A 12,699-nucleotide genomic window follows, 5' to 3' on the forward strand; every position below is an offset into this window, starting at 1 on the left:
CGTCCTGTCTGCTCCCGGGCCCAGGAGGGCAGTCTGTGGAGCGGGGCCATTTCTGGCTTTCAGATGACAACACCGACTGTGATATTTGGGTTAAGAAGTGAGGTTTTGTTAGTCTTCTGAATGATTAATTTGGAAGCCACAGTTCTGAAGAATAGAATGCGGGGTCTGGTTGTTAGAGGCAGTACGATTCTCACGTCCAGGCACCTCGGGAAGTGCCGGCCTCGATGTTCCCTTGAGGTGGCCGTCCCACGTGACAAGTGAGTGGCAGGAGGCGGGGGAGGCTCCCTTTGCCCCTTTCTGTGGACGGAGCGGACCCACTGGCTCGTTCCTTGCTGAGGCCTCCTGCCTGAGAGCCCCGATGGCTTGGTTTCTTCCCTTTTTGTTTACTCTTGTGAAAAACGTTTAAAGCTCATTACCTGAAACAGTTGTTTGGATGTTACGTAGCATATTCTTCCACAAAAATAGAAATTAAACTTTATTGGTTGTTTCTTTGATTCATTACTAGGTTCCATTTCCAAACATGAGTTCCAGGCTGAGACAAAGAAGCTTCTGGACATTGTTGCCCGTTCCTTGTACTCCGAGAAAGAGGTGTGGCACCTGCTAATCACTGCCAGCACAGCGGGGTTTTTATTTTTGGGGGTAGGGGGGACACACGATTTTTATGCTCTTCTGGGGAAATGCTAGATAGTCTCTTAGCTGTGAGAACACATTAAATCTCGACAGGTCCGGATCTTAGCTACCGGCAAGAGGATTTTAACTAAAATCTATTCGGGTTTCATGGACAGATAGGCCCAGATGATTTTTCCTGCTAGATTGACTCTGGGGGTTAATTAATCTTGCTGATAGTTTAGAATCCCTTCCAGATACTGGCACAGGGCCCTGCTGGGATTCGTTTCTGCGGTGGTGGAGTGGTGTCGTGAGGCCGCGGGAGGGAGACCCCAGCCCTTTGGCGAGGGGGCAGGGAGATGAAGCGGAGTGAGGGGTGACAGGCAGTGTGGGAGAGGAGAAACGGTCCACTGCTGGCTCGTTATTGCTGCACTGCAAAGGGGAACTTTGAGCACAATATTCCAAAGTTAAAAGGGACTTTTTAGGGAATACTTTCAAGCCTTGTTCTGTCACGCACTGTATTCAGGTAGCCCCGTGGCACCCAGAGGTGTGTCTGTGTAGGTGGAAGTGCTGTTTGAGGTAAAGGTGCTTTCTGGACACAGGTGGTTGGGCCCTGGGGCTCCTTCCTCCCCGCACATGCTCGACCCTCCTTAAAGCCATGGGTCCTTCTTCAAGGGTCAGAAGAAACCCAGGGTGGGGGATAGGTATTTGGACATCCCTGGTCAGGAGTCAAGTAAGAAGTGCTCACCCGGGGCTCTTAAAATTTGAGCTGACAAAACAGATTGATGCTTGACTTCGGGCTTGATTTTGAGGGTCAGAGTTTCCTCCTCAGGGCTGTCAGGGCCTTACATCATTTTGTGACCTGCCCCCGAGGACAGTGAGTTGTGTCCGAGAACACTGGGGGGTCCGCACGCCGCACAGCTTCTGCGGCGCTGGCATCGTCCTTCCGTGTCCGCAGGTGTTTATACGGGAGCTGATCTCCAACGCGAGTGACGCCTTGGAAAAGCTGCGGCACAAGCTGGTGTCTGAAGGCCAAACGCTGCCAGAAATGGAGATTCACTTACAGACGGACGCTGAGAAAGGCACCATCACAATCCAGGTACCCTCCGAAGCGTCCTGATGCTTGTCGTGCGCGCAGGTCCTGCCTTTTTGTTACGCCCCTAGGCTCCAAGTGATGCGCCGACTGTCTTCATCGTTAACTCTTATTTTCATGTAGTGTAAAAATAACGCTCATTCAGTGTAGAAAATGTGGGAGACGCGGATAAGCCGAACAGAAGCAAATTTCAAATCACCCCATCATTCGAGGCTAACCACTGTTACCATTTTAGCGTATATCAATTTAGGTTTTTGGGGTCTGCATTTACTCACGTATCTAAACATTTTTAAACCATACATGTATTTTCTATGTACTTTTTACATTTTTAATTTTTTTTTTTTTAACGTTTATTTTTGAGACAGAGAGAGACAGAGCATGAACGGGGGAGGGTCAGAGAGAGGGAGACACAGAACCTGAAACAGGCTCCAGGCTCTGACCTGTCAGCACAGAGCCCGACGCGGGGCTCAAACTCACGGACCGCGAGATCGTGACCTGAGCTGAAGTCGGCCGCTCAACCGACTGAGCCACCCAGGCACCCCGTGTACTTTTTACATTTTTAACTGTGCTTTTTCTCTTGTAATGCAAGTTCCCCTGTGTTGTTATGTATTGTGTGGTACTTTTTTTTCTTTTGAGAGAGAGAGAGAGAGAGAGAGAGAGAGAGAACACGTGTGTGTGAGACAGAGAGGGGCAGAGGGAGAGAAAGAATCCCAGGCAGGCTCCATGCTCAGCTCAGAACCCAACGACGACCCTGAGCTCATGATCTGAGCTGAAATCAGAAGCCCCCACGCCCCACCGAGTGAGCCCCCTGGCGCCCCCTGTGGTACTATTTTTAATTGCAGCCTGCCATTTGGATTAACAGTCTTGCTTTAGATGAAGTAATACTTTTGGCTCTTGTGGCCTTTTGAATATGTTCAGGTCAGAAAGAAAGGCAAAAGTGGGGGGCTTATCAGACAGAGGGCGTGAGGGACGTAATATTGCCGAGACGGCTGCTTTCAGGGTCCTGGGGTGATGGCTGGAAGTGCGGGAGGTGTGTCTGCGAGGCCGAAGGACACGCTCCCGTGGGGTCCGAGCGGACGTGTCTGACGGGGACTTCCTGCCTCCACCCAGTGAGCTTGGTTTGGCCGCTCAGGACTGTGCCGGAGCACGAGTCTTGGGCTTTCTTGCTCGCTCACTGCCTCCGTTCCACGTGTGTGCGCCTACTTTGCTGCTGTTGTTTAAAGAAGCTTTCTCGAGGAAAGACTCACATACGGTAAAGTTCACCAGGTTCAAGTGTACACATTCATGGAACCACGGTTCCATCATGAGTTCCTCCCCCCACATTTCCTTCTCCCTTCCCGGTGGTCCCTGTCAACCGCTGATCTGCTCTCTGTCCCTTTGGCTTTGTGTTTTCTAGAATTCCATATGAACAGAGGTTGAGTCTCCCCTCTTTAGGGGCCTACGAGAGAGAGAGAGAGAGAGAGAGAGAGAGAGAGAGAGAGAACACGTGTGTGTGAGACAGAGAGGGGCAGAGGGAGAGAAAGAATCCCAGGCAGGCTCCATGCTCAGCTCAGAACCCAACGACGACCCTGAGCTCATGCTTTGAGACACATCCATAGTGCAGCACGTAGCAGTAGCTTGTTTGGTTTTACCCGGAGAAGTATTCTGCTCCGTGCCCGTATCACGGTTCATTCCCCACTCACCACTCGATGGGCACTTGGGTCATTTCCATTTTGGGTGTGTTAGAGGTAAAGCTGCTGTGGACACATGTTTTCATGTCTCTTGGGTGAGTGTGTCGGAGTGGGTCTGCTGGGTGAGTGTGTGTTTAACTTTGACTTTCCCGAAGTGGTCTCCTGGTTTGCATTTGTATTAGGGGCGTGTGTCCAGGGGAAGTCTAGCTTCCACACATCCCTGCCGACACCTACTCTTGTCAGCCTTTTAAATTTTAGCCGTCATAGTGGATGAGCTGTGAGTCTCATTGTGGTTAATTTGCATTTCCCTGATGATTCAGGGTTAATGCTGAGCATCTTCTCGTGTCTCTTTGCCATTTCTGTATATTCCTGTGTCCAGATTTTTGTTTCGATTTTAGTCAAGTTGTTTTTTTCTGTTGAGTTGTAAGAGTTCTTCGTATATTCTGGATAGAAGCTCCATATCAGATACACGCTTTGCAGACACCCTTTTCCCATTCTGTGGCTTGCCTTTTTGTTTTCTTAGAGGTGACTTTTGTAAAGCAAATTGTAATGAAGTCCAGTTTATCACCTTTTCGTTCCCTGTTTTGTCCTTTCGGTAACCTCAGAAATCTCTGCCTCTTCCACGGTCAGAGATTTTCCCCTGTGTTTTTTTCTAGAAGTTCTGCAGTCTTCGCTCCTGCTCTGGGTCTGCAGTCTGTTTGGGGTGTGGTGTAAGGGGAGGGCCAGGGTCGAGTGCACGTGGCTGCCTGGTTTCAGCGCTGTCTGCTTTCCTTTCCCCCACCGAATTATCTTGGAACCTTTGTTAAAAATCAAGTACCACAGTCTGTGCAGCTGTGTTTCTGGACTCTGTCTCTTTGGTCTGTGTGTGTCTGCTAGTGGGGAGTGTTCTAGTGTGGCCTGGCCCGTGTGACTAGAATTAATCTCTCCGATGACGTGTGGGGTGTGACTTCTCTGGGTCCTCACTGGCAGCTATAATTGATGCTTCTTGCCCCTGGGGCTGTCCGCCCGTGTCTGTCCCAGCTCCCCACGTGCTGGTAGCCCGGAGCTTAGCGTGCCTCTCTCCTCAGGACACTGGCATCGGGATGACACAGGAGGAGCTGGTGTCCAACCTGGGAACGATTGCCAGGTCGGGGTCAAAGGTAAGCCCCCATGGCCCCATCCTTGGGTGCTGCAGCCGCTGCCCCGCTCAGGGCTCCAGGGTCTTTCCTCCAGGCAGCTCCGACCAGAGAGGGTAGGACGCCAGCTTCAGCAGGAATGTTCTCGGGTGCGAGCTCTGTGCTGGCGCTGTGGGAACGCTAGGATGTGATTTCCTTGCCATCAAGGGGACCTTTGAGGTGGTTTCTTTTTTTTGTAGATGAAGAGGTGGAAAATAAGTACTTTGCCCTTAGCTAGAAATCGGCCGACCCCAGGCTCAAAGCCTGTCTGTCGGAGTCTGGAAAGCACCGTTGTGCCTCCTGCTTTTCTCCAAATTCTTGCTCAGCGATTGCTTGAGCTCCCTCAGCTCGAGGCAGAAGGCCCGGCAGAGGTGGCGTCCTTCCTCTCCTGCCTGTCAGCACCGTTCACAGTAGTCCTGTCTGTGGGCAGGCGGCCCTTCACGGCCCCTCTGTGGGGACAGGCGGGCGGGCGGTCACGGGGCCTCTGCCAGCCCCGTGGGACCAGGGTGAGGTGGCCGTCAGCTGCCTGTGTACTTCTCCTTGGCGACTAAATGCTTTTTGTGTGTCTTGTGGGCCTAAGTGGTGCCTAAAATAGTCCTTTACGAAACTGCTTGAAATAGTTTAATTGTTGGTCCAAGGTGATTTGCAGAAATTCTACTTTTAAGAAATGTTACCATAACCGTTACTCGCCAACCACCCCCCCCCCCCGCCCACCCCGGTCCGCATTACATCTTTGGTTACGTCCGTCCCTGTCAAGGAAAGGCTGTGCCCTCACATACGGCAGCCACTGGCTACACATGGTTGTTTGGATTTCAATTAAACGTGATGTAAAACTTCACTCCTCGGGTGCAGTAGCCCCATTTCAAGTGTTCGACAGCCAAATGTGGTCCGCAGCCATCGTGGAACACATCCTCCACAGACGTGATTCTGGTGATGAATGTGTGCGTTTTACTTTATTTTTAGTGTTTATTTTTGAAAGAGAGAAACAGAAACAGTGTGAGCGGGGACGGGGCAGAGAGAGAGGGAGACACAGAATCCGAAGCAGGCTCCAGGCTCTGAGCTGTCAGCCCAGAGGCCGACATGGGGCTCGAACCCACAGACCGTGAGATCATGACCCAAGTGGAAGGCAGACGCTCAACTGGCTGAGCCGCCTAGGCGCCCCTGTTGTACTTTATTTTTAATCTTAGGAACGTTGATAACATGAGTTCTAAAAATCTAGTGCCTTCTGGTACTGTATCAAAATCTGTATTTGGTGTGTACTGTTTCCGCATGAAGCTTAGAATCTGGGAGACACGCGGAAGGCACGTTTAGGCGTCTCCCCACATCCCGAACTCCAGGGGCCACTGCTCTCTGTGCTCCACTCGCTCAGACCACCGCCGCCCCTGCACCCGAGGAGTGTGGCCCGCAGCCGACAGGCAGGCCTGTGGTTCTGAGTTAGACACGGACTCAGCGTCCCACAGCCCATCTGGGGTCCCTCAGCCGTCACTTCCCACACTCCCCTACGGTATGTGACCTGGGGTGAAAAACCACTCGGTGTGATTGCGTTGAGGATTAAGTGTGACCTCTGCCTGCACTCCGGAAAGGACACAGGGTGTCGCAAACGTCTGTTCTCTCTGGGGAGGGGGCACCCTCCCTCTGACCAGCCTTCGCCACCACAGGCCTTTCTGGAGGCGCTGCAGAACCAGGCGGAGGCCAGCAGCAAGATCATCGGCCAGTTTGGAGTGGGTTTCTACTCGGCCTTCATGGTGGCTGACAGAGTGGAGGTGTATTCCCGCTCCGCGGACCCGGGCAGCCCTGGTTACCAGTGGCTCTCAGATGGGTGAGTAAGTGAGAGCAGGCCTCACGTCACACACGGGGCTGCCCCAGGCGCGTGCACTGAGGTGCACTTAGGCACACAGCTAAAGTGTTATCACTTCACTTGGGAAGTTAGGGTCTCTTACCAAAATGCCAGTGGGCCTTCGTGGGCTTTTTTATGAAGCCCAAACCTCAGGCTTTGGGGAGCTGGTTCCTCCTTCCCTTGCAGATGGCCCGTGGCATGTGGGTGTCCCCTGTGGTGTGTGGTTTCAGAGGGCGGCCTGTCACCAGCTTGGCCTCGGGACCAGCCGGCCTTGCTGGACTTGGTCGTGCAAGAGCCCGTTCCTGAGTGCTTCTCACCTCGGACTCCCGGGTTTGGCTCCCGGGCCTGCCCACCTCTCCTGTGCCGCTCAGGCCCCAGGAGCTGCCTCTTAGATGCTTGCTTGTTCGCCGGCCCGCACGGGGGCCGTTAGCTGGAGGGTCCAGGAGAACCTCGAGACTGTTGGAGGAGAATGGCATCTTGGCCAAACGGAAGCGTGTACTTCATTTTTTTTTTTTTTTAAATGTTTATTGATTTTTGAGCCACAGAGAGAGAATACAAGCTAGGGAAGGGCAGAGAGGAAGACACAGAATCCGAAGCAGGCTCCAGGCTCTGAGCTGTCAGCACAGAGCCTGACGTGGGGCTCGAACTCACGAACCATGAGATCGTGACCTGAGCCCAAGTTGGAGGCTTAACCGACTGAGCCACCCAGGTGCCCCCGGAAGCGTGTACTTCAGTAGCCCCAGATCTTTGTTTCCGGATCCTGCTCTCCCGATGGGAGCCCAGCCCATCCCCCTGAGTCACAGCTGAGGCTCCTTTGTGCCTCCCACCAAGGCGATGTTCAGAGGAAGCGGGCCAGGATAGGGACAGGGCACCTTTTGGGGGCGCATCCCCTCCTTTTGTACTTGGGAAACCGTTTCTCCGCCTGGCCTCTGCCAGAGGTTCAGAAACCGGGAGTTCACACGCGTCTCCGTGCATCCGCCCTTTCCACCCAGTGTCGCATGGCAGCAGCGGGGTCACTTCGGGTGACCCTAAACACCACGAGGGGGCGCCTGTGATCGGGAGAGCCCCACGCCCCAGCCCCACATCCCACACCCCACCCCGGCAGCCTCTCTCCCTGGAGGAGACACGATGGGCTCAGAAACAGTGGCACCCAAGCTTGTCTTTCTGGGCAACGACAGTCCCAGGTGGAGGACTTGTCAGCTTTGCTTTGTGCGATTGGCTTTCCCTTTCCCACGTCTTAGCTCCGGGGTGTTTGAAATCGCTGAAGCCTCGGGAGTGAGAACTGGGACCAAAATCATCATCCACCTCAAGTCAGACAGCACAGAGTTCGCCAGCGAGGCCCGGGTTCGAGGTGAGTGGGAGTCTGGGCCACCGTGATGCGTGTGCGGCAGGCTTAGGGCACTTCCGGGGTTGGCGGCCCAGGCCCGCCTGGGACAGAGCCCCTGTGGCTCCGTGCGGGACCAGAAGCCAGGCCCACTGGCGCGGTCAGGTTTTGCTCCGTCTTCCACCCTCGGTGGTCGTGCTCCGCCTGTGTGGAAGATGCGTCCCTCACCCCTCACCGAAACCCAGAGCAGGGGCTTCTGTGCGGTGGTCTTGTCGTCGTGTGTGACTGACGGCTCATCAGAGGTGCCGAGCGCTTCCCGTGAACTCTGTTCATGCCGCCAAGAAGGTGTGGGCGTCTCACAGTGGCCTGGGCCTCAAGACATCTATCTGCTTCCTTGCAGTTCTCACTTTGTGCAGGCAGGACAGTGTCCCTGCTGTGACCTGGCTTTCCACCTGTGAGACGGCCACACTGAGTCCTCCGGCGTGCTGTCACCCCTGCATCCACTTCCACAGCTTTTGCGTCCAGAAGCTCCCTATGTTCATTGTTGTTTCACGTGTTTGTCTCTTCCAGATGTAGTGACAAAATACAGTAACTTTGTCAGCTTCCCCTTGTACCTGAACGGAAGGCGCATTAATACCTTGCAGGTGAGACCCTGGGCTGCATGAAGGGCTCAGGGGAGGCTGTGGGGACAGGTTGGTACATTTCAGGGCCAGAGGGACCGAGGTGGGACTGGGTGGCCTTGTCCCAGCAGTGGGGTCCCTTGCGGAAGGCGAGATCCCCACCCTTCTGTGCCCCGTCCTCGTGCCCTGGGTATATAGCTCACACTGTGCAGTTCATTGGTCCTTGGTGCGCTCACCATCACCACAGTCCCGTTTTAGAACATTCTCGCCCCAAAAAGGAGCCTGCCTGCTTTAGCAGTGACTCCCTATCTCCCCTCCCATAGCCCCCAACAACCACTCGTGTGCCTGTTCTGGAAACTTCACGTCAGTGTGGAATCAAACACTGTGGCCTTATGTGTCTGGCTTCTTACCACGATGGTTCCAGGTTCATCCGTGTGAGCCTGTGTTGGTGCTCCCTTCCTTTTTACGGCCAAGTTCTGGTTCCACGACCAGGCCACATTTCTTTGTCCGTTTACTCAATCTGTTTGTGACGTCCTGCAGGCCCGTGCACGTCCTCCGGGCTGGCCCTTCCTGACACCCTGTAGCGGGGAGGGGACACTCGTTCTAGAACCTTTTGTGTGTCTTTGTGGGGCAGCCCCCGTCCCCACACTGTCTGTCCCACGGGGCTGGTTCTTGGCTCGTCCTGGGCCCACAGGCTCCAGCGGCCCAGCTCTGTGTGGTCGTTGGGAGGCTGTATCTTAGACGCCGAATCCCTGTGACTGTCCACTTCCAGGCGGTCTGGATGATGGACCCCAAGGACGTGGGCGAGTGGCAGCACGAGGAGTTCTACCGCTATGTCGCTCAGGCCCACGACAGGCCCCGCTACACCCTGCACTACAGGACGGACGCGCCTCTCAACATCCGCAGCATCTTCTATGTGCCGGAAATGGTGAGGCCCGCGAGTTCGGGGCAGCGCTGCGAGTGCTTGTCTGCTGCTCCCTGGGGTGGGGGGCACCGCCCAAGGTGGCCGCATTTCTCAGCAGCGCTGGCACTTTCCCTGAAGGGGACAGATCACAGGCATCACAAAAACTAACTTGGCGGCATCAGAGTAAAAGCAGATCCCCCGCCTCCCGATGGATGAGCGCGGGGGAGGGGTGTTGCACATGCTGTCTTGGTGGAACAGAACCGTTGGGCGAGGGGCCCGGGGGAGGCCCGCAGGGCAGGGGCGCCATGGCGCTCTGATGACTTGGTGGGCACTCTGTGCTTGCGCTTGGCCCTTAAACCCCCTGGCTCGCAGTAGCCTGGTGAAGGCTCTGATGAATCCTGTAAACAGGGAGACCTGCTCGGGGGTTGGAAGAAGTTCCTGGTGCTTTTGATGGCAGCCCCCATAGGTCCCAGGGCTACCCACTCGGGAAGGCACTGTGAGACTCGGTGCTGAGTTCCGCAGACCAGCAGCCCCAGCGTGTCCTGGGGTTTTGGGGAGTGTAGATCTCAGCCCCGCCAGCACCTCCTGAATGGAGCCTCCATATTAGCAGGATCCCAGCATGGTGTGCGTGTGGGATGCAGGTCCCAAAATGCTGCTTTAGAGCAGAGGTCGGCAGATGGTTGTGACTAGTTTGGGCTTCACAGGCCCCGCGTGGCCTGGAGCGCTGCGCCCTGGAACCGCTCGCGAGCCCGGCTGTGTTCCAGGAAACTTGATAGGACCCTACAGTTTGGATTTCGTGTATTTTTCACACATCATGAGATAGTCTCGTTCTGCTTTCATTCTCAACCATTTAAAAATGGAAAAGCTGCTCTGGGGCTGCACAAACCAGGTGTTGAGCTGGGTTTGGTCTGTGGCTATTGTTTGCTGGCCCCTGACCCCTAGCACGTTGGCTCTGTTCACAGGGACATGCTGGTTGTTGCTTTTTATGTCCTTCAGGGGGAACGGGTGGGGGGCAGCGGCTGCCCACGGAAGTCCCGTGCCCTGCTCCCCCTGCCGAGGGCCCGTCGAGGTCCTCCCTAGGCTCTTCCTCTGAGTCCCCACGTGTCCCCCCACAGCTCCTGGCACAGGCCTCCTTAAGAAGGGGTGGCTCTGAGTTGTCCTTCGTGCTCCCACATGACATCGTAGGTTCTGCCTCCTCGTGGGTCCCTAACACTGCTGTTTCCTTGTCCCCAGAAACCATCCATGTTTGACGTGAGCCGGGAGATGGGCTCCAGCATTGCGCTGTACAGCCGCAAGGTCCTCATCCAGACCAAGGCCACCGACATCCTGCCCAAGTGGCTGCGCTTCGTTCGAGGTACAGCGCTGATGCCCGTGTCCGTCGTGTGAGTCGAGGCCCCGCAGCCCCGGGACCGAGCGGCTCCCCGCGCGTGGCCTGGGGTGCCGACCTCAGCAGAGAGCGCTCGTCTGCCTGAGCACCGGGTCGCGGTGGGCAGCCACGGCGGCAGGCTGGGGTAGCTGGGCAGACCCAGGGCGGCCGTGGGAAGCTGCTTAGCTCCACCCAGGAAGCTTCTTCCCCTCTGCAACCACCACGTTGTGGTTGAGGTGGGGCAGAGTGACAGAACACGTTTAATTTGAATTCTTGTTTCAGGTGTTTTTTATTGTGCTTTGTTTTGTTTTTTAATGTTTATTTTTTGGAGAGTGTGGGGGGGGGGGGTGGCGGGGGAGAGACAGACAGACAGACAGACATAGAATCCAAAGCAGGCTCCAGGCTCCAAGCTGTCAGCACAGAGTCATCTGGGGCTCAAAGTCACAGACTGTGAGATCGTGACCTGAGCCACCCGGGCACCCCCTCCCCTTTTTCTTTAAAGTTTATTTTGAGAGACAGCATGAGCAGGGGTAGGGCAGAGAGAAAGAGAATCCCGAGAAGGCTCCATGCCCAGTGTACCCCGATGTGAGGCTTGATCTCACAACTTTGAGATCATGACTAGAGCTGAAAACGAGTCGAACACTTAACTGACTGAGCCATCCAGGCACCCCATGAGTTTCAGGTTTAATGTTCATTTTTGTTTTTTGGTTTTTTTTTTAATTTCTTTTTTTTTTAACGTTTATTTATTTTTGAGACAGAGAGAGACAGAGCATGAACAGGGGAGGGGCAGAGAGAGAGGGAGACACAGAATCGGAAGCAGGCTCCAGGCTCCGAGCCATCAGCCCAGAGCCCGATGCGGGGCTTGAACTCACGGACCGCGAGATCGTGACCTGAGCTGAAGTCGGACGCTTAACCGACTGAGCCACCCAGGCGCCCCTAATGTTCATTTTTGAGAGAGAGAGAGAGAGAGAGAGAGAGACGGAGTGAGAATGGGCAAGGGGCAGAGAGAAAGGGAGACAGAATCTGAAGCTGGTTCCAGGCTCTGGGCTGTCAGCACAGAGCCCGATGTGGGGCTCGAACTCATGAACTGTGAGGTCAAGACCTGAGCTGAAGTCAGACGCTTAACTCACTGAGCCACCCAGTCTCCCCGAGTGAGATTATAGTTTTAAAAAGAATTCAGCACCTAAACCTTCGTATCACCTTAGCACACGACGTGCAGGATGTCCACAGTATACTTAAGGCTGTGAACACAAAATTCAGAAGTGGTCTTTAGAGTGTCAAACAGATCCTGAAATCTCAGCAACTGTTCCCCCAGCAGAGGCCCCCTGGCCTCACCAGCTTTCTTCTGGTCACGTTGCCACGACTTGGGCTGTGTGCACGAGCTCTGGGGCATCAGCAGGACTCGGAGGGGCCAGCATTTGGTGCCCCAGTGAGTCTCCCCACGCTGTCCTTCGCCAGTTCGTTGTCACACAAGCATGGTTGGACTTGGTGTCAGGTTGGGAGGGGGAAGGGGAGGCCTGGCAGGGAGGCGGAGGAGTGTGCAGTGAGGGCCGGGCGGAGCGCGGGCCCGGGGACGGTCCTGATGGGCCTGTGTCTCCCTCAGGCGTGGTGGACAGTGAGGACGTCCCCCTAAACCTCAGTCGGGAGCTCCTCCAAGAGAGCGCGCTCATCAGGTAAGCCACCGAGGAAGGGGCAGGGCGGGCGCCTGCGGGAGACGCAGCCCCCTCTGCGTGCTCACCTTGACCCCCGAGGGGCCCCGGCGACTTCAAAGGGGCGGAGAGCAGAGAGCGGCCCTGCCGCGGGACTGGGCCCGGGGGGCCACGTGTTGGGGGGAGACGTGCCCTCCCTTGGTGGCCGTGACAGGGGAGACCCCAAGCGCGCTGCATCTGAGCTGGAGGAGGCAGAGAACAACCACAGAGCCAGGAGAGATCTGACGTGTTGGTGTGCAGGTGACCCTCTTGTGGAGAGGTCGCTGTGGAATCCCTCTGCGCTGAGGTGGCTCCATTTCTCTGCTCCCCGTCCCGATTGTAGCAGCGGCTCCTGTTCCCGAGTGCAGATTCTCCCCCGGGACTGTACGGAGCCTTTCCTGTGTGGCCCATGTAGTCTTTTGCGGGGGCACCACTAG

At 55.5% G+C, this 12,699-nt stretch overlaps 1 protein-coding gene across 1 annotated transcript in view; it reads left to right on the top strand.

Annotated features, from left to right (window-relative positions):
• TRAP1 (TNF receptor associated protein 1) overlaps nucleotides 1-12,699 on the top strand; it is a 45,486-nt gene that overhangs the window by 20,126 nt on the left and 12,661 nt on the right. The window contains exons 3-11 of the mRNA XM_058711168.1: nucleotides 506-588; nucleotides 1,565-1,705; nucleotides 4,437-4,508; nucleotides 6,182-6,342; nucleotides 7,602-7,711; nucleotides 8,255-8,328; nucleotides 9,077-9,232; nucleotides 10,442-10,562; nucleotides 12,178-12,247. Of these exons, the coding sequence (XP_058567151.1) occupies nucleotides 506-588; nucleotides 1,565-1,705; nucleotides 4,437-4,508; nucleotides 6,182-6,342; nucleotides 7,602-7,711; nucleotides 8,255-8,328; nucleotides 9,077-9,232; nucleotides 10,442-10,562; nucleotides 12,178-12,247 (988 nt within the window). The remainder of the gene's footprint in view (nucleotides 1-505; nucleotides 589-1,564; nucleotides 1,706-4,436; nucleotides 4,509-6,181; nucleotides 6,343-7,601; nucleotides 7,712-8,254; nucleotides 8,329-9,076; nucleotides 9,233-10,441; nucleotides 10,563-12,177; nucleotides 12,248-12,699) is intronic.

The sequence above is a fragment of the Neofelis nebulosa genome, chromosome 18, assembly GCF_028018385.1.
Source record: "Neofelis nebulosa isolate mNeoNeb1 chromosome 18, mNeoNeb1.pri, whole genome shotgun sequence".
Lineage (NCBI taxonomy): Eukaryota > Metazoa > Chordata > Mammalia > Carnivora > Felidae > Neofelis > Neofelis nebulosa.